This window comes from Cyprinus carpio, chromosome A12, assembly GCF_018340385.1.
Source record: "Cyprinus carpio isolate SPL01 chromosome A12, ASM1834038v1, whole genome shotgun sequence".
NCBI lineage: Eukaryota > Metazoa > Chordata > Actinopteri > Cypriniformes > Cyprinidae > Cyprinus > Cyprinus carpio.
The window spans coordinates 3,757,883-3,784,047 of NC_056583.1; the positions used below are offsets into that span (position 1 = coordinate 3,757,883).

General features: G+C 35.2%; 3 protein-coding genes across 4 annotated transcripts; 2 read left to right on the top strand and 1 right to left on the bottom strand.

Annotated features, from left to right (window-relative positions):
- The first annotated feature begins 1,268 nt into the window (after window positions 1-1,268).
- LOC109065642 (proline-rich transmembrane protein 2-like) lies at window positions 1,269-10,948 on the top strand. Its single transcript, XM_042767181.1, has 5 exons — window positions 1,269-1,554; window positions 2,513-2,805; window positions 5,926-6,236; window positions 7,105-7,234; window positions 9,273-10,948. The coding sequence occupies exons 2-5, from the start codon at window positions 2,577-2,579 to the stop codon at window positions 9,287-9,289; spliced, it is 687 nt and encodes a 228-aa protein (XP_042623115.1). The 5' UTR covers window positions 1,269-1,554; window positions 2,513-2,576; the 3' UTR covers window positions 9,290-10,948.
- Window positions 10,949-13,201: 2,253 nt separating this feature from the next.
- Window positions 13,202-18,487, top strand: cep55l (centrosomal protein 55 like). 2 transcript variants are annotated; one of them, XM_042767182.1, is made up of 9 exons: window positions 13,202-13,360; window positions 13,519-13,727; window positions 13,908-14,168; window positions 15,295-15,339; window positions 15,426-15,576; window positions 15,665-15,927; window positions 17,057-17,128; window positions 17,633-17,758; window positions 17,856-18,487. In XM_042767182.1, exons 2-9 carry the CDS (start codon window positions 13,533-13,535, stop codon window positions 18,063-18,065), a joined length of 1,323 nt encoding a protein of 440 aa, XP_042623116.1. In that variant the 5' UTR covers window positions 13,202-13,360; window positions 13,519-13,532; the 3' UTR covers window positions 18,066-18,487. The 2 variants fall into 2 exon arrangements, with proteins under 2 accessions (XP_042623116.1, XP_042623117.1); XM_042767183.1 differs by lacking the exon at window positions 17,057-17,128.
- Window positions 18,488-22,115: 3,628 nt separating this feature from the next.
- LOC109065643 (retinol binding protein 4, plasma) lies at window positions 22,116-23,909 on the bottom strand. Its single transcript, XM_019082627.1, has 6 exons — window positions 23,750-23,909; window positions 23,476-23,658; window positions 23,258-23,394; window positions 23,057-23,163; window positions 22,396-22,608; window positions 22,116-22,304 (listed from the first exon to the last, which is right to left on the bottom strand). The coding sequence occupies exons 2-6, from the start codon at window positions 23,638-23,640 to the stop codon at window positions 22,285-22,287; spliced, it is 642 nt and encodes a 213-aa protein (XP_018938172.1). The 5' UTR covers window positions 23,641-23,658; window positions 23,750-23,909; the 3' UTR covers window positions 22,116-22,284.
- Window positions 23,910-26,165: the final 2,256 nt, after the last annotated feature.

Here is a 26,165-nt window from a genome sequence, read left to right on the forward strand (position 1 = left end):
ACGAGTCCTCTATCCATAAAATGAAGTCGTCCCATCTGAATCGGGAGAGAAATGTGCACTGAGTCCGATTCAGTTATAAGAGGGACTGGTCTTTTAAAATATTCTTAGTATTCTGGAAAAGAAAGAGTACAAAGGTAATAGAATGTATATATTTTTTGTATTTTTTTGGTTTGTAATGCAAAAGTATGTCATTTATTAAAGAGATTGCAGCATTTATGACAGGAAAAGCTTAAGTTTTATTATAGTTATTTTGATTTGGAGTTAGGTTTTTTTTTTTTTCCATGAAACAACCTAAACTAAATTGTATATTGTTTTATAACTTTAAACCTATAAAACATTTATGAAAAATTGTCTTGTCAAATGATGCCCATTGTTTGGTGTTTTATCCACTGCAATAGTAATGCATTTTAGCTAAGGCTTAGATGTCCATATATTCTTTGAGGACTCTGTATATCCTTGACTTGTCATTCCGTATTTGCATTTTGAATGTAATGTAATGTTGTTGGTGAGTAGATGTGTCTGCAGTCAACACTGCTTATTTATTACTCACACATGCAGTCCTTCAAGCAGCCTGACATCCCTGCGGCAGACCAGAACTGCAGGGCATAAGACCCCAGAGTACATTCACTCTCATGTTTTCATTGTTGTTCATAATAGTGTTTGGAACCATTTTCAACAGACAGAAAAGAAAACTGACTACCAAACAGAGATAATAACTGCTTTATAATGAATAATTAATGGAAATAATTTACATTCATTTATAATTTTTTCTTATGATCATTAGGGATTGCAGAATACCTGCACACCATTAACTGAATTAGTGTTAATATAGCCTACTATGTAAATAGAAATATTTGCTGGTTTTCACTGTAAATTAGTAAAAGTACATACCTTTTTTTTTAACTCTTTTTTTTTTTTTTTTTTTAGTTCCGAAGGTGCTATTTTTGCTGTATTTCACAGTGGAGTTATGGTGAAATATATTTTAAAAGACAATATAATATTAAATTATATCAAATGTAATTCATTTTCAAAAGTAATATTACAAAAGGCTTGCACTTATCATTTATTATAGACACTATAATGTAATTAATACTTTTCCCTTACAAAATTACTACTTTTTCAGTGAATCTTAAATTGGTGAGTTTACATTGCAATGTTACATTCTTACTGAGTAATACCGCTGAAATGTGTAACTTGCTTATTTTGTGGAAATGCTTGTTAATTGCACCGAAGAGCTATTTAATTGTCATGGGCTACTGGCTATAATCAGCCTTCATAATGAGTGGGGTTTTGTTTAATCACAGGCTTTTCCAGTGCGTGTAGTTTACTCGTTTCACGCTGTTTCCTCTCCTCCCTCCAGTGAGTGTGAGCCTGCAGCCAGTGATGATCCCAGCATCCCTGCCGACACGACCACAGCACCGCGGCATTTTTCTTTTCATGTACATTTGAATGTCACACTGGAATATAGAATTTTCATTTGAATCGGCCGAGCGACCGTTTATGCAGATGAACTAACGGCGTACGTGCGACTTTAACTGCACACTGGCGGGAGAGGTAACGTTATCTGTTTATTTCTGTGATGTATGTATGATATGTGTAACCCACTAATCAACGTCTGAATGATTTTTTTTTTTATGTCTGTGGGAGACACAGCCCTTTGATTAGAAAACAGCGTTTCCCGACCTGGATAGGTGAATTGTACCTGTGTTTTGGATGGACGAGGACAAAGAACAGCTTAAATTGTGCATCGTTATTAATTAATCTTCATATTCGTCGTTCTAGAGTAGCTTATATATGAACTATGGACTAAAATATGTTTTTACCACTGTCTTTTCCTTTCTATCTCTCTCTCTCTCTCTCTCTCTCTCTCTCTCTCTCTCTCTCTCTCTATCCCTCCATGTCTCTTATTTTCCCCACGGCTTTGTCTATTTGCCCTCATGTTGTCCGCGCATGTTTTCTTGAGAGAATCCAGTGAATATTTTGACCGTCACCATATGTTCCCACATACAGTATTTACTATGAAAATTGTACGGTTTTTTCGTGAGTTTAATTATCACATTTAATGCAAAAACGAGAATAAAGAAAAGCAAATAATGTCCTAGCAGAAAATTACCACATTTTCCTAGGCTATCACGGTAAATTGGGCCGTATTTTACTGACTTTAGGGGATAGTTGAATAAATATGGTTTTAAGGGTACTAAAATAGATTGTTAGAAATCTATATGAATTTCCCTGCTGTAAAAAGGAATGTTGTAACATCTATCTCTGTAGCTGAGGTCAGTTTCATGACCTACATGGGGTTAAACAAGCATGTGCATCAGGCTAATGAACAAACCATTGCTATGATAAAAATAATCTTTTAATGAAGCAGTTGATTTGTGTGATTCTGAAGTGTGAGGGATATGATGTGTGTGCTGATGACACTATGTTCTGGAGCATGATCGTGCGTTTCTGTGGTAATGAGATTCATCTCCTGTGCACATAAATCTAACTATTTTTCTCCTGTTTTTAGCCACACGGGACACCGTCTGAACATCAGCGCTACACTGGCCACATTCGCACCCTCCACCGTCTCGATGGAAACCAAGTACCATCAGGCATCACTGGGCTCTCTGGTGTGTACCCAAGACGAGGAGCCGATGAGCTGCCAGACCCCGGACCCTGTTACATACCAGCCGGGGAACACCGGGGTCGGATCAGACTCCTTCCCATGTCTGCGCCCCCTCACTCTCCCCCAGAAGTCCAATGAGGACGCGCGGCGCTCGGGAGAGGTCACCGTTATGGTCAAGGAGAAAGCCGAGAGTGGTAGTTCATCATTTCATCAATAATATGTCATTCTGGGAGGGTCGTGTGAGGGAAAAGGGATACAAATAATTTAAATGAAAGCGTCTGCTCTGTCTCCAGGATGAAAACACTGGGGCTTTTAAGGTCCTGCTAGGCCAGTCACACTACAGTCATTTGCATTCAGCAATCAGGATGAAGACTTTAAAAATGGCATGTAATCAAACGGCCAAACAACAGAGATGAGAGACTGAGTGTTTTTAGAGCTCAAAAACCGCAGCTGTACAAAATACAAAGACTAAAGTTAGGAAAAAAATAGACTTAGAAAATTATTTTAAGATTATTTATATTCTATAAATTCTATATTCTATAGATTATTCTATCTAATTTATTAATAATTTGAATTAGCTAATATATATATATATATATATATATATATATATATATATAATGTAGTTTTATTAATTTATTAATAATTTGAACTAAGCTTTTATTTCTATATTTTCAGCTGTTTGTTTGTTTATGTATGTATGTATGTATGTATGTTATTATTATTATTAGTTTCCAGCCCGGTTTAGGACATAGTACTTTTTTGAACCAAATCAATAACAAAAACAAATTTATGTTTTTTAAGTTTGTTTGTGTGTGTGTGTGTGTGTGTGTGTGTGTGTGTGTGTGTGTGTGTGTGTGTGTATATATAGAATGTATACATATTTTACTATTTTATAGAATTTATTAATAATTTGAATTAGCTTTTATTTTTATATTTTTCACTTTATATATATATATATATATATATATATATACTCACACACACACACACACATCTATATATATATTATATATGTAGTATATATAATTATATATATATACATATATATATATATATATATATATATATATATATATATATATATATATATATATATATATATATATATCTATATATATATATAATTATTTATTTTCAGCTATTTTTAATAGTCTTACTTAACAATAACAACACTGAACCAAATCAATATCAAATACTAATTTATACTTTACATTTTTAAAGTTTGTTTTCATCTACATTTTTATTTCATTTAATTTTATTATTATTATTAGTCTATTATTATTATTAATAATAATAATACTATTATTAGTAGTAGTATTATTAACAATAACAACTCTGACCCAAATTGATATCAAATACAAAAGCAGCTGTACATTCCTGTGTCAGGTCTAGGAGTTTTTGGGGTGAGTTTTCTTCACATTCAGTTTTTAGAGCTTACTATAGTTCTTTTTATTATTATTATTATTATTATTATTATTATTATTACTAAAAACCGCTTCATTAGCCACATATTCAAAAAACAGATATCTGACAGTTACAGGCCACTGCAGACACTGTAAGAGCAAGTCACTCCAGAGCCACTTAAACCAGAAATAGACAGGCCTAGAATAGAATATCATTAAATCAAACGCCTGGTAACAAATCAGAAAGAGCAATTCACTACAGAGGTACATTCTGTCCCCGCATTTTAAATATCTGGGACATATATATATATATATTTATTATTATTGCTCAAAACCCTGGTTATTTTCTGATCCTGTTTACACAGAAATATTGAGAATATTAAAATAATAAATATATGATGCATACTTTCAGGATTTAATAAGCAAATAGATTTTAAAAAGCACAGATAAAAGCTGAAAGTGAAAATGATTAATTCAGAAAGCACTTCCCAGCAGCACTGCTAGAGGAATAGTTTGCCGCACAGCAAATCCGATCATTGTAAATAATGCACAGGCGTTTCTTTGTTACTCATCACAGAATGACTGAGAGCTGGCAGTGGACAGGAACAACAACTCATGACCACTTTGTTGTTTATTGTGGCTCGGTGATGCTCTGAGGAGTTCGTCTGAGGTTAAGAGCGGGATTTTTATTTCTCTTCTTTTTACAGTCGCTGAGTTGTAAATGCTCTTAATTAAATGAAAGTTGTGCATCCTAATTAAAATTGCCAAAGGGGCTTCCTGGCAGGAGGGGCTGAAAGGCATGATGGAGATTAGTGAATTAATTGCATTGGTGGCTATTTAATCAAAGTTGGTTTCAAGAGCACGCCATCCTGCGTTTCTATCAGCATCACATTTGGAGGAAAACATGGTGAGACAAACAATAATGATAACAGCTACAAAAAAAAAAAAACTGTGGTCTGTCTATTTGAATAAATGTGCATATTATAAAAAATAATTGTTGTATTATATACTACCGCTCAAAAGTTTGGAATCATTATCATTTTTTAATTAATAATATTGCTTAATATTTTTGTGGAAAAGACTCATGCTCACCAAAGCTGCATTTATTTGAATAAAAATACTGCAAAAACAGTAAAATTGTGCAATATTAGTACAATTTGAAAAAACTGTGATGCAAAGTTGAATTTCAGCATCATTACTTCAGTCTTCAGTGTCACATGATCTTCAGAAATTCTGTGCTGCACTGATGCTTATAATAATGGTTCTTATTATTATTAATGTTAAAAACTGCTTAATATTTTTGTAGAAATCATCATCTTATTCATCAGAGTTCAAAAGAACAGCATTTATTTGAAACAGAAATCTTATTTAACATTAGAAAGGTCTTTATTGTCACTTTTGATTAATTTAATGTGTCCTTGCTGAATAAAAGTATAAATTTTTTTTTATATCTTACTTTTCCAAACTGTTGAATGGTAGTGTATCACGGTTTCCAGAAAAATATGAAGCAGCACAACTGTTTTTAACACTGATAGTAATAAGAAATATTTCAGTAAATCAGTATATTAGAATGATATCTGAAGGATCATGTGACACTGAAGACTGGAGTAATGATGCTGAAAATCCAGGTTTGATCACATGAATAAATTACATTTTGAAATATATTCAAATATAAAACAGTTATTTTAAATAATAAAAATATTTCACAATATAACTGTATTTTTTATCAAATAAATGCAGCCTTGGTGTGCAGAAGAGACTTCTTTAAAAACATTTAAAAAAAAATCATTCATATTCCAATCATTTGACCAGTGCTGTATGAATTCTGTAAGATGTCTCTATATAAATGTGTACCTTTGTCTCATCATTTAGTTTGCTTAAATCCTCTCTTTTTATTTTTTTTGACAGCCGATAGGATTTGTTCTTCCCCAAACGATGCTTCTACCTCCAAACCCATTCTCTCGTGTCCTCCTCGCCGGCATCATTCTCTCCCTCATTCTCACCATCCACATGTGGGCTGCACCCGGATGGGCAGCCGCTCCAGCTCCATCGCCTACACAGCGTTCTCCCCACGGCCCTCTATTTCACGCCACTCCAGTATCGCCACCAACCCCCCGATGGACCGCTCCAAACCCAAAGACTACCTCATCCTCACCATCATCGCCTGCTTCTGTCCTGCCTGGCCAATCAACATCGTGGGATTTGTTTACTCCATCATGGTATGTAAAAGTTGGGCCATTTGGGTCATTCTACAAGATTTATGTCCCTAATATGCTACATTTTAACAATGAATAGCTAACATTGTTAATATTGTTTTTTCTTACATATTTATTTTAAAATTTAATATTTTTTAAACACTTAGATTTGTTAATAATATTTCACTGAACATATTAAGAAAAATTCATTAACTTCGTTTTTGTATGTATTTAATATTCAAATACATATATAGAATTTTTTATTTATTATTTTTTTGTATTTTCCCAGCCAGTTACCAAATATACACATAATTAAAAAACACAGTATAAGGAAATAAGAACTAGCAAGTTTTTACATTTTAATATCATTGAGATACCTTTATAGTAGTTGCTAATATTTAGAGTTTTTATATTTTCATTTTTCATAATTTTATATATATATATATATATATATATATATATATATATATATATATATATATATATATATATATATATATATATCATTCTATATATATATATATATATATATATATATTTATATATTTATATCATTTTTTATTTATTTTTTTTGAGCACAAGACTTCATCAACCCTATTACTTTTCTGGAGGAATAATTATTATATATTATTATAATATATATTCAATTTTAATAATTAGATTTACATTTTAACACATTGTATGTCTAATAGAATGTTTAAAATCTTACAAGAAAATCCTTTTTAAAGAATAAAAAGCACTTGCTTCATTGAATGTTTCTTTTGTCTGTGTAGGAACAGAAGTTATTATTCTTCCTGCAGTAAACCAGACTGAATTGTTCATTGTGTGTTACAGTGCTGAATATGTAAAGTGCTTTAATGGGAGCTCAGATCTCACTGTCATGTTCTGTTAGTCCCGGAACAGTCTGGAGCAGGGGAACATAGACGGAGCGAGGCGACTGGGTCGCGTGGCCAAGCTGCTCTCTGTGGTCTCTCTGGTGGGGGGAGCTGTCATCTTCATAGCATGCGCAGTGAATCTGTCAAGTAAGCGACTTCTAACCTCTTCATCCGAGCCCCGTGGGACTTTCTCCTCTTCGTAGTCACACTCACTCACTCAACATGAAATATGCTCCTCAATGTTGGATATTTATGCAGAACGGATTATCTGAAACATAACTCTATACCAGGGACATCTAAGTAGGTCAGGAAGCAGAGAATTCTTTGTGGCTGGAGATTTTCTTTCTTTTGCTGTGCTTTTGAAGTGTTTAAATACTGCTACTTTTCCCCAGTGGACATTCAGCTTTTCTTCTAATGTTGAGAAAAATGCTAGACAAAGCTGTGGCTGTTTAGAAGACATTTACATGGACTGATTGATGTAGTGTATCACAGACCAATGCTTTACACTGTTACACTGTTAAATGAAACATTGATGGTAACTAACAGAATCCAGTCTAATCTCTCCCTGATTTAACATCAATGAAACAGCACTCACAACCCATTTACTTCCATTATGTGACACTTTTCAGAGTGAAGAGGACATTTAGTAATTAAAAGGACAGGACTGGATTTAATCCATTGACAATTGGTTGGATTATGAAAAGCAAATGTTAAATACTAGATCCATCTATCCATCTATCTATCCATCTATCTATCTATTTTTTTTTTCTTTCTTTCATTCATAATTAATTTATTTTTTTTTTTATCTGTCTGTCTGTCTGTCTATCTAACTATCTATCTATCTATCTATCTGTCTATCTATCTATCTATCATCGTCTGTCTGTCTGTCTGTCTGTCTGTCTGTCTATCTATCTATCTATCTATCTATCTATCTATCTATCTATCTATCTATCTATCTTTCTATCATATTTATGTCTATCTATCTATCTATCTATCTATCTATCTATCTATCATCTGTCTGTCTGTCTATCTATCTATCTATCTATCTATCTATCTATCATCTGTCTGTCTATCTATCATCTGTCTGTCTGTCTATCTATCTATCTATCTATCTATCTATCTATCTATCTATCTATCTATCTATCTATCTATTTATAATAATAATAAAAAAATAATAAAATTTTTTTTGATTTATATTTATATTTATATATTTATAAATTTGTTTTTTTTCTTTTTGTCTGTCTATCTATCTATCTATCTATCTATCTATCATCTGTCTGTCTGTCTATCTATCTATCTATCTATCAATCTATCAATCTATCATCTGTCTGTCTGTCTGTCTGTCTATCTATCTATCTATCTATCATCTGTCTGTCTATCTATCTATCTATCTATCTATCTATCTATCTATCTATCTATCTATCTATCTATCTATCTATCTATCTATCTATCTATCATCTGTCTGTCTGTCTGTCTGTCTGTCTATCTATCTATCTATCTATCTATCTATCTATCTGTCTGTCTGTTTGTCTGTCTGTCTATCTATCTATCTATCTATCATCTGTCTGTCTATCTATCTATCATCTGTCTGTCTGTCTGTCTATCCATCCATCCATCCATCTATCATCATTTTTAATTTTCTATTAATCAAAAAATGAAAAAAAAGTATGTTTTCACAAAAATATTAGGCAACACAACTGTTTTCAACACTGATGATAATAAGAAATGTTTATTGAGCAGCAAATCAGCATATTAGAATGATTTCTTAAGGATCATGTGACAGTGATGCTGAAAATACAGCTTTGCATCAAAATGCAAAATGCATAAAATGCATTCAAATAGAAAAGTTATTTTAAATAGTATTTTTTTTTTTTTTTTTTTTTTTTTTTTTTTTGTTATCAAATAAATGCAGTCTTGGTTATTATGGTTATTTTAAGAGAATTAATGAATATTGATGAGCTTGGACGTTTTGATTGTAGTTTTTTTTGGGGTTTTGTAAATCACTTGATAATGTCCTTTAATACAGTTTAAAAAGCATCCCAGTGTGCATTTCATGATGTTCAGAGTGAGCACAGCTGACTCAAATATGTAAGATAAATTATATATAAGATAAAGATATAAGATAATAAGACTAGTGTTTTTTTTTTTTTTTACATCACTAACGTGATTTATCTGTGTTTTTCAGTTCATGTCAAATACTGAGTGCAGTGAATGTGCCACGGAATCCAGCTTCACATCAGACCACTGACCCGAACACCACGGCCCATTTGTTTTGCCCCGCCGCTGCTGTGACGGCAATCACAACATAGAGAGCAATCGATACGCAGATGACTTTGCTCTCTGAAAGAAACCTTGCTAATCTGCAACATCCTTCAAACAGATGCTTCACTGAAGTCACACACATTAATGAAAAAAGAGTAAAAGAGTTTTTCTCGCGCGTTCGTTCCTTGGCACTTGCTCCGAGGGCTGTTGGAGTCTCTCACACCTGAACATGAACAACTGTGGCTCACTCTCTGTAAAGACTGGCTGCACTCACACACTGGCATTGAGGAGAATTGCAGGTAAAGCCAAAGTATTTTTCCTTCTCCAGAAGCAGAAAACAAGCCAAACCGAAATACAGACATAGGTTTGTCAGATTATTCCAACCAATGAGAATCACAGGCCAGTTGTTCTGAAGTGGCTCACATGTGATGAAGTGGATCTCCTCAGTCATGATCACATCCTTATATCGTTTTCAGAACCTCAGAGAACCTTTATGAGATCACCTGTGAGTAAAGAGGGGAGCAGATATCTTAGTAATAAGAGTTAGATTTTTATTTTCATGTCCTTATATACTGTACATTTTTGAAAAATGAGAAAAACATTTAGATTTATTTTCTGCCATCAGACATTTGGAGTTTTATATCATGATACTGTTTTAATTATTCTTTATTTTTCATTTAAATTTTTCAAATGTCAATCAAATCTTTATTTTTCTTGCTTTCTTTTCCTTTGCCTTTATCTCAAGAAAATTCGACTGTTCTTGAACGTGACACGTGTGTAGTCATGCTTGCACAAAATGTAGCTAACAACCCTAAAATAATCCACACCCCTTTTGATAAAGAAATATGCAAGCACTCACAGGCAAAATGGATTTTCATCACATAGTAAAATAATAGCCTTTCTAAAAACACACTGTGTCTGCTGCAAACCTTTGTATTGAACTGTTGTTGGGTTATTTATATACACTGTGTAATCTGAAATATCTGTAGCTAAATGTAGCCAAATCACAACCCAATCTTGCAATATTGTATTAATCAGACATTGTGTTAATGTACCCGTCCTGTAGATCCAAACGAGTCATTAGTCTGGTAATACTGAGTCTATGAGCTTGTGGGGACTGATGTAGGATTTGAACTGTATATAAAGAGGAATGTAAGATGATGAACTGATGTCATCGTTCTCTGGTTGTGAATGGATGTAGCTTTTGTGCATTTCACTTCTGTTTAGATTCAATAATACTGCATATGCTAGACTAGAGAACTTGTGATATGTGATGATTATATTTATGGTAGGTTCAGTTAGTTAAATCCATGTATTTCTTTACATCTTTTTTTTTTTTTAATGGTTTATAATACATTTTATTGTTGCTAATATCTTTTGACTCATGGGTCATTTGACTCATACATCAACACTTTTGTTTCAGTCCACCCTGATAGAATGACAAAGAGCTGAGATGTATGAAATATTTAGCTAATACAAACATTGTGCACTTTGCATGCACCCTTCTTTCTCAAATACTTTGATAGTCTTGTAAGCAGCACTCTTTCCCTCTATGTATCCTCCCAGGGAAACCGAATAAAGCATTTCAAATATGTGAAACAACTATGAATTCCCTCCGCTGTCTGACTGCTGGATTGTTCTTTGTCCTCAGTTATTAGGGGGACTAGGTTTGAATCTTCTGTTGCCAGGGATACCATCTGCCCCTCTTCAGGTGTGTGAGATAGGAGATTTAGACTGGACACACTGAAGACAGCATGGAGAAAACATTATAAAAATGGATATAGGTCTGCCGATTTACTTCTGTTCCATTGGAGAGAAGAAGAGCACAGAGACTTTGACTATAGATAGATAGAAAACTAGACTATTAGAAATATTTATATATATAAGAACAAACAGAAGGTCAGAATAAGAGAGTGAGTGAGAGAAATAAAAGATGGCTGCGATTATCCAGTGAAGTGAACAGTGAAGGGGTGGAATGAGAAAGTCTCAAGGGCGGAGGAGTAGTAGGCAGCCAGGAGGGAATAGATATTTAATGAGGAACTGCGTCCTACCCTCTAAATCTGCTGTATGCGACAATTACAAATGATCTAACGCTGCTGGAATGATCCCTACACCAGACTGGAAGATGACTGAGCACTGCAGTTTCATTTCATCCTCTAAGATGCACAGATCACAGTTGCTTTTGTGTGTGTGGACTCCCATCATTCAGTATTTATTCAACTGGAAATCCTGACACACTCGAGCTCTTTCCCTCCTCTCTTGCAGAATCCTGGATTAGCTGGATGTCTAAGATGGATGTTGCATTAGTAAGCACAAAGGAATACTGCTGCAAGAGTGTGGAGGATTTCTGACCCAAACTGGATGACAAAGCTCAAACAAACCCTCTACTACAGTATACCCAGAGCAAGAGGAGGCCCATGCTGTACTTCTGTAGGGCGAGTGTGTGTGCTCTAGTGAGTGATAAACAGCTGCATCAGCCTGCAGTGTCTTTAGTGCAGTTGAGTGCAGATGCAGCACTAAAACCCAAACATCATCCCCCACACAGCAGCACCACTGACCTTGCCACAAACTTTCACTCTTCTCATTTGCCAGCATCGGATCAGTTTCTCTGTTTTTCAAAGTGGCTCTGACTGACTGATGAGAAGGTATTCTGTAACACTGTAGCTGCCCTCAAATAGAAACTGAGTCATCAAAATATAAAACATACAACTTATTTCAAAACGTAATACTACATTTCAAAAGTTTGTTAGTGAGTTTAAAAAAAAAAAAAAAAAATTAATACTTGTAATGAGCAAGAATGCATTAAATCGCTTAAAATGATACTAAAACATGCATGCAAAAGATTTGTTTTATCTAAAGGCTTTTTTTTTACTTTCTATTAATCAAAGAATTAATCAATTTTCTGCAAAAAAAAAAAAATAAATAAAATAATTTATTTAATTTAGCACAAATATTTTCAAGAAATGTTTCTGGAGCAGCAAATCAGCATATTAGAAATATTTCTGAAGGATCATGTGACAAAATTATTCCACATTTTTGACAGGTAGTGTACATATGAAGGGTTATTATTGTGTCTTATTTAGTAGCATATGGTTACTTTAAATGTTTGTATACACTACGGATTACGTTACAGCCTTTTATTATAATGCTAAGTTTACAGCTTTTTTAATGCCCTCAAATAGAAACTGAGTCATCAAAAGCAATAATTTTGCAACTAATTTTATGATGCTTTCAAATGTATTATATAAAACATACAACTTGACTTATGTTGTCTGTTTCAAAACGTAAGTAATACTACATTTCAAAAGTTTGTTGTTAGTGAGTTTTTTTTTTTTTTAATAAATTAATACTTGTATTCAGCAAGAATGCATTAAATTGCTTAAAATGATACTAAAACATGCATGCAAAAGATTTCTATTTTATCTAAAGGCTTTTTTTTTTTTTTTAAAAAAACTTTCTATTCATCAAAGAGTCAATTTTCTGCAAAAAAACAAAACAAATAATAATAATTTAATTTAGCACAAATATTTTCAAGAAATATTTCTGGAGCAGCAAATCAGCATATTAGAATGATTTCTGAAGGATCATGTGACTGCTGAAAATTCAGCTTCACATCACAGGAATAAATTACATGCTAGATATATAAATATAAAAATAGTTATTATTGTGTCTTATTTAGCAGCGTATGGTTACTTTAAATGTTTGTATACACTACGGATTACATTACAGCCTTTTATTATAATGCTAAGTTTACAGCTTTTTATTATAACGCTAAGTTTCACATCAAACATTGTTTAGTTTCAGACAGCATCTCAACCTGAACCTGCGAGTGATTAGTTCTCGTACGTTACAGAATCTCAGCGCGCCATCTGTCTTTACCAGGCGGCGTGTTCCGGATATGACGCAGGACGCGCCGTATTTAAACTTGTTTTCATTATCACGGAAGTGAAACAGGACCGTTTCCACAGACCGATGCTGATATACTTCTACAATTAAGCACTCATTCTTGTCGTAAGTAAATAGTTTATTTGTTTTATTTAGATTCATTTGTCTAACGCTCTTAATCAGGACTTTCGCTGTTTACTGTTTGCTATATCTGAGCTGTACTTTCTAGATGAAAGTTGGTTTCGATTTTGCCATGGTTAGTTTTGCAAATATTTCATGCACAGATATCACTCCAGACATGGCGGCGAAGGGGGCCAAGGAGACCTTCGTAAATAAACTGGGCTTTAAAAGCAGCCATTCAAAATCAGTGGAGCTGGAGGTCGAGAAACTGAAGAGAGAGAACCAGCAGCTGAAGAAAAGTCTGGAGGACACGAAGAGAGCTGGAAGACATCAGAACACACAGCCAGACCCGGACAAAGCCAAGCTCCTGGAGGTGAACTCATGTCTTTATAACGTCAAACCTGCAGCGGCTTTGTTAGAAGTGACAAAGGCTGTCTGTGTGTCCGTCTGGATTTGTGTATGCAGACTTTCTTTTACATTTCTCCATGACTCTTCATGTTTCTTGAAGTGATAGAAGGTATTTTTCCCTTTTTTCGACTCTGTGGTGTGGCAGAGGATCTTGGCTCTGGAGACACAGAGGGAGAGGAGCTCGCAGCAGCTGCTGGAGAGGGAGCAGGAGATCTCGGGCCTCAGACAGCAGCTGCGCGCCGCTCACGGGGACGTGGTGTCTTCACTGCAGAGCCAGCTGGAGCAGAAACAACAGGAGGCCCAGCAGAGAGAGAGACAGTTCCAGGCTCTGTCCGAGGAGACCGAAGACCTGAAAAACAAGTATTGTGCTGTTTCTGAGAGGTGTGACACACTCGAGAAGCAAAAGGTAGGGGAGTCGACTCTAGACCCTTCAGATGCCTTTATGTGGATTCCCCTTCATTTTATTTGCAAATGTTCTGTGAAGCATGTTAAGCATAAAATGTGGAATAATTTAAGTTTGGAATAATTGTGATTTTAAAAATATTTTTTCTTCTGCTCACCAAGGCTGCATTCATTTGATCAAAATTACAGTAATATTGTGAAATATTATTACAGTTTAAAAGAACTGTATTCTATTTGAATTTATTTTAAAATGTAATTTATTCCTGTGATGCAAAGCTGAATATTCCGCATCATTACTGCAGTCTTCAGAGTCACATGATCCTTCAGATATTAATCTAAAATGCTGATTTGCTGCTCGAGAAACATTATCATGATCAATGTTGAAAAGCATTGCGCTGCTTCATATTTTTGTGGAAACCACAGTTTGCTACCATTCAAAAGTTTGGTGTAAGTATGATTAAACAAAGAAAATATTAATATATATTTTTTTTGCATAAAGATACAAAAGATTTCTTTTTCAGACAAATACTGTTCTTTTGAGATTTATGTTCATCTGTTCAAGTTTCCTCATAAAAAAAAATAAGCAACATTGATAATAATAAGAACCATTATTAATTATTAAGCACCAAATCAACTTTGCCATCACAGGAACTTATTATATTTTAATACAATAAAAATACAAAACAGTTATTTTAAATTGGAGTAATATTTCACAGTATTGTTGTTTTTACTCTCTCTCTCTTATCAGTTATAATATATTACTTTGTTGTTATGTGCATCTTTTTATGTAACATTCTGTCATTTAGCATAAGGATATTTCCAGGCGAATGAAGGCATGGTCAGGTTCACACACTAGATGGCAGTATTTCATCAATATTTCATCAACTAGTTTCTTGCTCCGAGAAGTCACCTAACTAGTGCTGAGGGAGTACTTTATAATGAAATAATATTATTAAGAATATAATATTTTAACTACACTTTATTGCTACTTAAATATTATACTCATGATACTAAGATGTAAAAGGTTTGATCTTTCCTTTTTATCATTTATGGGATACATTGTTCTTCTTTGCTATTTAATTTTTGATCATTAATGCAGTGTTTATTTTGTGTCATTGGTCTCCTGACAGGTTCCGTCTGGTGAGCTTGCGGTGGTTCAGGAGCAGTTGCGAGACGTGAGTTCACATCTCTAGAGTTCAGATAAGAGGTCCCTGGTGCTTTCTTCCAGACTCACGTCGTTCCTCTCTGTCTCTGAGTCCAGGCTCTGGAGAAGAACCATAACTGGCTTGTTTATGACCAGCAGCGAGAGGCCTACGTCCAGGGCGTTTTGGCCAGGACCAAAGAGTTAGAGACGCAGTTAAATGAAGCAAATCAAGCACTCCAACAACAGCACAAAGAAGCCAATTCAAATGGTACAATATGAATAAAAATACTCCAAATGGCCATATAGGGTCTGTATAATCCAGTAACATCATCCATTCTCTCTTCTTGTCTCTTCAGGCCTGTCCGGGCAGGTGGCTCAGCAGGAACTTGAGGCCGAACGGGCCCGAGTCACCCGAATCCAGACAGAACTGGAGGATCTGAGAGGAAGGTATGAGGAGAAGAGCAGGGAAGCGGCTCAGGCGCGGGAGCAGCTCCTGGAGGAGAGGAAGCGCGAGCGGGAGGCTCTGCAGGAGGAGAGGAGGTGTTCATCAGAGCGAACCGCTCGGCTGCAGGGAGAGTTGGAGGAGGAGAGGAGGAGGGTGGCAGAACTACTGATGCAGGTACAGATCAGCGGAATCAATCTCTGTTTAATGCAAATTTCTTACTTAGTATTTTTGTCTTATTTTCTGTTACAAAATCTAAAATTTTTGAAAGCAAGATGCATTTACTTAAAGGGATACTCCATCCCAAAATGAAAATTTTGTCATTAATTACTTACCCTCATGTCGTTCCAAACCCGTAAAAGCTTAGTTCGTCTTTGGAACACAATTTATGATATTTTGGATGAAAACCAGGAGGCTTGAGACTGTCCCACAGACTGCCAAATAAATAACAGGCTGATGCAGAAGAGCGTACGCTGCCTGCGTACTGCTCAGATTCGCCAAAATGGCGCTATGCTGATTTGGAGAGACACAGAGGAGAGGAATTGTTGAATAAAGTTTTTTTTGTTTTTTTTCATGTACAAAAAGTATTCTTATCGCTTCATAACGTTACGGTTGAACCACTGATGGCAGATGGAGTATTCTGATGATGCTTTTCATACTTTTCTGGACATTGACACTGTTATTTATTTGCCAGTCTATGGGACAGTCATAAGCCTCCCGGTTTTCATCCAAAATATCTTAAATTGTGTTCCGAAGACGAACAAAGCTTTTATGGGTTTGGAATTTTCATTTTGGGGTGGAGTATCCCTTTAAGAAGGAAAACTTTCTTGCCTTTTGGAAAAAAACAAAACCAAAACAAACAAATGACTTACTGTACCTTTAGCTAACAGTATTTAAAGCTTCTGGCACTTAATAAAAACAAGTTATCGTTTAGTATAATATATGAAATTATGTTTACTTCAGGACATGCTGTATCCTGTATAATATAATTAGTTGTGTTTATCCGTTTTACAAAAGTATGAGAGAGACTTTACTACTACCACAGTTCTCTATGGAAGAGACCGTGGTTCCTGTCTGCTGTGCTACTGAGTGTTTTCTGATTGTAGCTCTGTGTAGCTTTGTTTTTCTGTTGGAATCTTTATCTTACTATCACTTTCTGGCCTACAATGTTTTCAGGAAACACAGCCCTGCCTGATATATTGGTTTATAACTACTCATTTTTTTTGAAGCAACTTATTTGTGCATTAACAATATCTGCTAAAAAACAAAATCAAGTTTAAAAGCTTAAAGTTTTCTGTTTTGAAAGGTGAATCTACTGCAGAAATCCCTGATGACTCAGCAGGGGGAGCAGAAAAGAATCTCTGTTTTGGAACAACAGGTATTTGAATCACCCTTCAGCACCACTAGCTGTGAATGAAACATCCAGCATGCATCTCGATTTCATTCCTGGCTTAAATGATATGATACACTTTATTTGTGTGTGTGTGTGTGTGTGAGAGAGAGAGAGAGAGACAGAGAGAGACTCTAACAATTCCAAAAAATACATTAAAAAATGCAATTCAGTCATACAGTCATCTGTTTTGAGCATAGTATTAAAATTCTTAAAAATTTTTTTTTTTTTTTTTTTTTTTTTAAAAAAATTATAAATACTTATAAAAAGTTGTATTGTGAAACCAACTTAATTTTAAAAAATACAATCACATGTATTATTGTATAGGAAAATATCATCATTTTTATTAATGGTTACCCACGCTGCATGGGAAAAAGTTTTGCTGAAAATGTAAAAAAAATAACAATAATAAAAAATTAAATTTAAAACTAAAATGTTAAAGATTATTTTATTTGTATCACCCTTTTTTTTTTTGTCACTGACCATCATTAGATCCAGCTGTCGGCCAGAGAATCTGAAAATGAAAAACTGGACCGTCAAACTCTACAGCACCAGCTGCATAAAGTTTTGAAAGAGCTTCGTAAAGCCAGAGACCAGATTACACGCCTGGAGTCTGCCGTGAGTTCTGAGATGTTCTGTGATGTGTCCTGACATGATCATTGACATGTCCGTCTTATTCTTGTGTAATAATGTCTGTTTTGACCTTGTGCTTCAGAAACCGCAGAGAGAGTCTCGTTTCTCTGAGCCCAGCTCCTGTAACAGGATGGATTTTGAGAAATTGACTATTCAAGATCGGACCACGTCTCCATCTAAAGTCCATAACATACTAGATGAGAGTTTGCTGGAGTGCCCGAACTGTGGCGCTTCCTACCGCACCAGCCAGCACAGAGAGCTGCTCACCCACCTCGACTACTGCTTCAGCTAAAACACACGCTTCTAACGCTTTTTATTATAGTCACCATTCCAAAGAATTGTTTCAGTATTTTATATTAACAAGTATTTTATTACTGTTTTTAAGAATAAGTTTTGTCAAATTTGATTTGTATTTTTTTTAAAGGAATACTCTTTTGAATATTCACAAAAGTATCAGTTTACATGCGGTTAATTTAAAAATATTTTAATTTATGAACTCAGATGTACATGTTATTTTCTTAGTTCTCTTTTGGTGATAAGGTTGATTTTTTTATATGCAGTTTTCATACGTGCAATAAAAAAAACAATATTTAGCATATAACCTTTTTTTATTTCAATCAGTGTTGTAAGATTATTTACAGAGTCCTTCACTGGATTGTGTACTCCACGTATATGAATAAAGGGAAAAGACTGTGTGGTCTGTTTCCTCTTGTATCCTCATGGTACCTCTGAAGTGTTAGATGTCTGGGAGCCACTCATTAGCATCCATCAGTCCTGACTTTGCAAACCAAATCTGTCTTGAATTAGACTGTGTGTAAATCCTGCATTAAACTATTTAAAGATGAGATTAGGTGAAGCACCGTAGCCGGAGGAGAATGGGTCTAATTCCAGGGAAGTGCCATGCATTATTTCACTGCCAGGCAAGAAATAGAAGAAAAACTGGACAAGACGTCCAAATAAATTAGTAGAATCCTTCCTAGTGTCCTACTCAGGTTATTTCAACTGTTCAGTCAAAATATTAACATACAGAATAAAAATTGTTTTTAATATCATGTACATTTTAAATTAAATATTTAATATGCAGTGCCCTCCACTAATTTTGGCACCCTTGGTAAATATGAGCAAAGGCATCTGTGAAAATCTGCATTGTTTATCTTTTTGATCTTTCATTTGAACAATTCGCATTCTAACCTTTCATTGAAGTAAAACAATTGAAAGTGAGGGGAAACTCACATTATGAAATAAATGTTTTTCTCCAATGCATGTTGGCCACGCCCCCAGAAATTCTCATGAGTCAAATATCTCAAAAGTATATTTACCATTCATATTTACATTTTCTTTTTTTTTTAGCACACCAAGGTGCATAAAATTGTTCAGGCGTCAAGGCTTCCCAAACTGAGCATTGTGAAGGAACTGCAGGGGGTTCGTGAATTTAATGAAAAACAAATAATTAATTAAATCATAAACATTTTATATTAAAATAAATTATTCAAAATAACAAAAAAATATATATATATATTAGTTTGTGTGTCATGTGATCATTAACTAGTGTTAGAGAACTGTGAGCATGCAAATGTGTTATTAATTATTAACATATTACCATAAAATCTCAGGGGTATTTCAAGTAAATATCAAGTGAAAGAGGTTCAGATGACAAAAAAAAATGGGGAATCCCTGCATTACATATAAATAAGAAATAACATGAATTTGTGCATTTTAATGTGTTTAAAAAACAAAAGCCTTCCAAAGACATAGTAATACACAAATAACCAAATAATTCAAATAAAAATGAATGTGTTCATCAGTAGTTGATGCAATGTTGAAACGCAGAGAAAACACTTCTTAAATGTTGTGTGACCTCTTCATTTTCTTTATAATTATAGCCACCTGAACATTGACTGGTCTTTGTGTGAATGTCCACAAAACTGGAGAACTTTCTGAATGTATATAACAATATGCTATTTGTGAATTTTTTTATTTTTTTTATTTTTTTTTGTGTATAAGCGATTTCCGACTATTTTCAGAAAGGAACATTTAAAAGTTCAGAACTGTACTCTGATTCCGAGCTCTATGTGTGTGTATGTATATGTGTATATATATATATATATATATATATTGCTGTGCAGTAGTCTTGGCCATTAGTATTTTTACCAAAAAAAAAGAAAAAAAAAAAGGTTTTTTTTTTTTTTTTTTTTTGCTGCAGTGTGTCAGTTGAAAATATCAGTTTACATTTCCAGACAAACCTTTTACCATTAATTGTAATAATCCAGTGATATTTTTGTATGCACAAGGAGTCTGACAGCAGCCAGTGATCCACATCTGCATTGCATGAAGAAACCGAACAAACTGAGACAGACTAAATCCAGAGGAACTGTGGCAATGTCTCCAAGATGCTTGAAAAATTTTGGTGGTGAAAATACTCATGACCTAAGACTTTTGCACAGTACTGTATATATATTAAGATTTACGTTTATCTCAGCCTATTTCCTTTATTCTAATACATGAATGTGATTATTTCCTCATCCTCATACTGGTCTATAATATGTGTGCTGACACCATTTACTCTGTATCATGGTCCAAGTTGCACAACAATTTTGTTAGCAGCTCTGTAAACAAAAAGCATTGATTTACCACAGTTCTGTTTGCATTGTTAGTTCATTTGAGTCCAAACAAACCTTTAATAAAACTTTGGGGACAGTGAGTTTACAAGCATTGATCACTGAATTCAGTAATTAGGTGTGTGCTCAGCCCGCTGCTCTTCACACTGCTGACCCACATCTGCACTGCCAAGTTCAGCTCCAACCACATCATCAAGTTTGTGGATGGTAGGTCTCATCAGCAACAGCGATGAAACGCACTACAGAGAGGAAGTGGCACAACTGGCTGAATGGTGTGGCACTAACAACCTGTCCCTCAATGTGAGTAAGACAACGCAGGTTGTAATGGACTTCAGGAGAAACTCTGTTGACCACCACCCACTGACCATCGACAGCTCGACTGTGGAGAGAGTCAGCACAGCAGCACTAAATTCCTTGGGGTGCACATCACAGAGGATCTCACCTGGACCACCAACACCATGTCACTCTCCAAGAAGGCACAGCAGCGGCTAGACTTTCTCCACCGGCTGAAAAGAGCAAGTCTCCCTCCACCCATCCTCAACACATTCTACAGAGGAACCACTGAGAGCATGCTGACCAGCTGCATCACTGTCTGGTACGGGAACTATAGTGCAGCAGACCGCAAGACCCTCCAGCGGACAGTGAACACAGCTGCAAAGATCATCGGTGCCCATCTCCCGTCCATCATGGACATTTTCCTTACATGATGCTCCAGCAAAGACCCCACCCATCCCTCCCACAGTCTCTTCCAGCTCCTACCATCAGGAAGACGGTACCGGAGCATTAGAGCCCGCTCGCCAGACTGCTCAACAGCTTTTTCCCCCAGGCTGTGAGAGACCCCACCCTCCTCTGAAACCCCACACGAACCCCCTACCTCCTGAAACATGGACCATCTCACCTCCTCCACCCCCCCACACCCCCCCCCCCCAACCTTACCACATCACAGAAAAACTGTCTGAAACATTATTTTTTTTGTGTGCAATTCTCCTTTATGCGCACTAGACACTTTTCGCACACACTGCTGTGTGTACATAATCCCACAAAAGACTCAAATATGTGTTTACATGCTCGTGCACTACTAATCATCTTGCACTGTTCCCCAGCCAGCTGCTTGACTTACAGTGTTTCTCTTTGCACATGTACAGTATTATGTGAAGCATTCGTACAGTCTATATATAAATTTTTTGTTTTTTGTTTCATTCTATGTATAGGTAAACATTTATATATAGTATATTCATATTAAAATTCTGTCAGTAGGTTAGTTGTGTATAGGTACAGTGTTTATGTTTAGCATTTGTATAGTTTGTATTTAGTTTCTTTTAGTTTATTTATAGATAAACATTTATATGTTATTTATATAACATTTATTATAATATACAGTATTTAAAGTCAAGATCTGTCAGTAGGTTAGTTGTGTATAGGTATGGTATCATGTGAAGCATTCGTATAGTCTGTATTGTTTAGCATATGTATAGGTAAACATTTATATATAGTATATTTATAGTCAAAATCTGTCAGTAGGTTAGTTGTGTATAGGTTTATACTGTTTACTTCATTGTTTGTATGTCTGTATTTATGTAGCACCGTGGTTCTGTGATGCACGACATTTCGTTCCACTGTATGTCCACACATATAGCAGAATGACAATAAAGCTCAACTTGAACTTGGAACTAATTATACTTTTTTTTTGTAAAGTTTATTTAAAAAAAAGAAACAAAACACGGTTAAATCATGCACTTATTATGCATATTTTTTTTTTATTAAACATCTTCCTTTGCAAAATTGTTATGCATTCTCTTTTTAAAGTATTAGGCATATTGTCTGTATTTACATATCAGTTAGAAATATAAAATCTCAGATTACATCCTCAGAAGCTCTTTGTGCAGTGGTGGTTTAGACAGTGTCACAGAAACCTGCACAGTTAAAGAAACAAAAACACATTAGCAAATTTAGAACTTATGAGTGAATCTAATAATAATAATTCATAAGGCATCACCATCTTACCAGTGTGTGCGACGCGTCTGTATTTGCCCAGGAAGCAGATTTCCTGTTTCTTCTCAGTCACAATCCTCTGGTCTTCAGGCCTGAGGCCATCACGATATCGGGAAAAGATGAAGGAATAACCGTCCAAGCAGGTTCCATCCACATTGAGCTCTCTGCAGGAGTAGTGGATGGCGTAGTTATCATAGTCAGTGTCAATGATCCAGTGGTCATCATCTGTGGAACGGTCAGAGACAGGTCATGAGCTGTCAGGTTTTACATTACATACACTTTACTCACATTTTATAAGCTAGGTTTAATAAGGACCATGCATACAAGCCAATTACATTTGAGGCATCAAAGAAATGTATTATAAAATAAAATATTTAAAAATATATCATAAAAAAAGAAAAATGTTTAAAAGATTGTTAAATTATTAAATAATTGAATATTTGAAATAAATTAAAAATATATACATACATATATTAATATGTATAATATATATCAAATATATATTATGTATTTTAAAAAAGTATAATTTAAAAAATAAACTAAACATTTTTAAATTTTTTTGCAAGATCAGATTTTTTTTACATGTTGAATTTTACCTGATGAACTTTTTATATAACAATATATATAATAATATAGCATAAAAAATAATAAATGATGGTAAATCTACACATACATCCAGTCTGGAGATATGCTGCGGCTCCCCAGTATTTCATCTTGAACCTAGCGGGGTCTTCGGTATCTTCAAAAGTGCCAAACATGTTGGCGCACATCTCCCAGTTGCTGAAGTGTAATATGGCATGTGAAAATAGAACCATTTCTATTGCCTAAGTGCAATTTTTGCACAACAACGGCATAAAATGCCATTCAAACTCACTTGAGAATGATGACTCTACCGGTGGCGGTAGCTGTCATGGTTCCATCCTCCTCCACTTTGAAATTGGCGACAACATTATCAAGAAGGAAAAGACCAACAGGGTCTTTCTTGGCCACGGCATACCATGTCCCTTGATACTGCAATGTCAGTGGATAAGTATGAGAAACGAAAGCTCAAAAATCAACATATGGATTGAAGAAAAATACTGGTAGACTTACCCTCATCCTATCAAAGTCCTGTTTGACAGTGATGTTGCTCACCAGACAGTCCTGCGCCCAGCATGTCCCCAGGGCACAGTCCTGTTTGACAGTGGTGTTGCTCTCCAGAAAGTCCTGCGCCCAGCATGTCGCCAGGACACAGAGAGCTATGCAGAGCCTGAGCATGCTGCTTCTGTGCTTGAGCTGTGAAAAATGAGTACAACGGTTATGAAAAGACCAAAAAATGCATTACTTCGTTGTCCTTTAAACAAATCCTAATGCTTAAGGTGCGTACCTTGATCACAGTATCTGATGTGTATCTGTAGTGCTGCAGCTGGATTCCTGTGAGGTGCTTTTATACAGGGACACGATTCTGGGGTTATTACATAATCCCACTCAAAGACCCAAAATTCAGTCTCCACCATCCCAGTCATTGGACAAATGTTTTTACATAACAGCTGCATTTGAGGTATCCACAGGGAACACAGCAGCGTTGACCTTTGCTCTTCACCGAAATTGTTTTTCTCTAGGTTGCAGCTGGATTGCACAAGAGCTTGAGCTCTGCATTCCCTGAAGCCTGTTCAAAAGGGAACATTTCTGTTTGGTGAATGTAAAACTTTTATATACCCTAAAAACTTTCAAAAGGGGGTTTTCTCAACAATACTGTAGAATAACTATTTTTGGTTTCCTAAAGAACTTTTCAGTGTGCAGTTTTTAAAAGAACCATTTTTTTCTTAGTGTTAAAAACATTTAAATAATATAAATAACTTTTTTTATACTATAAATAACCTTTTGTGCAATGCAAAGGTTCCATGGAGGTTAACGATAGCTTAGAAGAACTCTATGTGGCAACAGAAACTATCAGCTCTCTCTTTTCTAGCACTCTAGACACTATGCTCCTTAGTGCGTAAAGAAGATTAAAGAGAACAGTCCAATGCCATGGTATAATAAGCACACTCGCAAGAGAAGCCCAGAGAAAAAGGAGCACAGCTGGAAGAAAACAAAACTAGAGGAATTTCATATTGTGTGGAAGGATAGTGACTCTTCCTACAGAAAGGCCTTACAAAACTGCTAGATCTGCTTACTTTTATAATCTTTTGGAGGAAAACAAACACAACCCTGGGTATTTATTTGATACAGTGGCTAAATTAACATGAAATAGAACTTCAGTGGGTTCAGACATTTCCCAACAACACAGCAGCAATGACTTCATCAAATTCTTGCAAGATTGTAACTAAATTATAACCATGCAACCATCTGCTACAGATTTCATCAGACAGTGCATTTTACACCTTTGGGCAATAATTCCTTTCATTCTTTGCTACAGGAGAGGAAGGATTGTCTACATTTGTACAAATTAAGTCTAGAGAATATTAACTATAGACTGATTTTAAATCTTCAATCCACAACTATGTTCCTTGGTATCAGAGGGGATTTCCAGACAGGATTTAGACTGAATCATAGTATTGAGACTGCTCTCATCAGAGTTGTCTCAAATGACCTGCTCTTATCTGATGGTGGTTAACATTGCATGTGATACTATCAACCACAACATTCTTTTGAATAGGCTCGAGAATAATGTTGGCATTAGTGGAATTATATGATACATACAAATATACAAAAACATACAAATTTACCAAACTAATGGTCCAACGCAATGAATAATCTCTAACACTTGGAGGCTGCCGCCATCAGTTAGGTATCTGGGCTATTTGTTAGCAATCTGTCATTTGAAAGCCACATCTCTAATGTTAGTAAAACTGCATTTAAAAATGTATTCAGATTTGTAATACAAACCTGATTCCAAAAAAGTTGGGACACTGTACAAATTGTGAGTAAAAAAGGAATGGAATAATTTACAAATCTCATAAACTTATATTTTATTCACAATAGAATATAGATAACATATCAAATGTTGAAAGTGAGACATTTTGAAATGTCATGCCAAATATTGGCTTATTTTGGATTTCATGAGAGCTACACATTCCAATAAAGTTGGGACAGGTAACAATAAGAGGCCGGAAAAGTTAAATGTACATATAAGTAACAGCTGGAGGACCAATTTGCAACTTATTAGGTCAATTGGCAACATGATTGGGTATAAAAAGAGCCTCTCAGAGTGGCTGTGTCTCTCAGAAGTCAAGATGGGCAGAGGATCACCAATTCCCCCAATGCTGCGGCCAAAAATAGTGGAGCAATATCAGAAAGTAGTTTCTCAGAGAAAAATTGCAAGAGTTTGAAGTTATTATCATCTACAGTGCATAATATCATCCAAAGATTCAGAGAATATGGAACAATCTCTGTGCGTAAGGGTCAAGGCCAAAAAAACCATACTGGATGCCCATGATCTTCGGGCCCTTTGACGGCACTGCATCACATACAGAAATGCTACTGTAATGGAAATCACAACATGGGCTCAGGAATACTTCCAGAAAACATTGTCGGTGAACACAATCCACCGTGCCATTCGTCGTTGCTGGCTAAAACTCTATAGGTCAAAAAGGAAGCCATATCTAAACATGATCCAGAAGCGCAGGCGTTTTCTCTGGGCCGAGGCTCATTTAAAATGGACTGTGGCAAAGTGGAAAACTGTTCTGTGGTCAGACGAATCAAAATTTGAAGTTCTTTTTGGAAAACTGGGAGGTCATGTCATCCGGACTAAAGAGGACAAGGACAACCCAAGTTGTTATCAGCGCTCAGTTCAGAAGCCT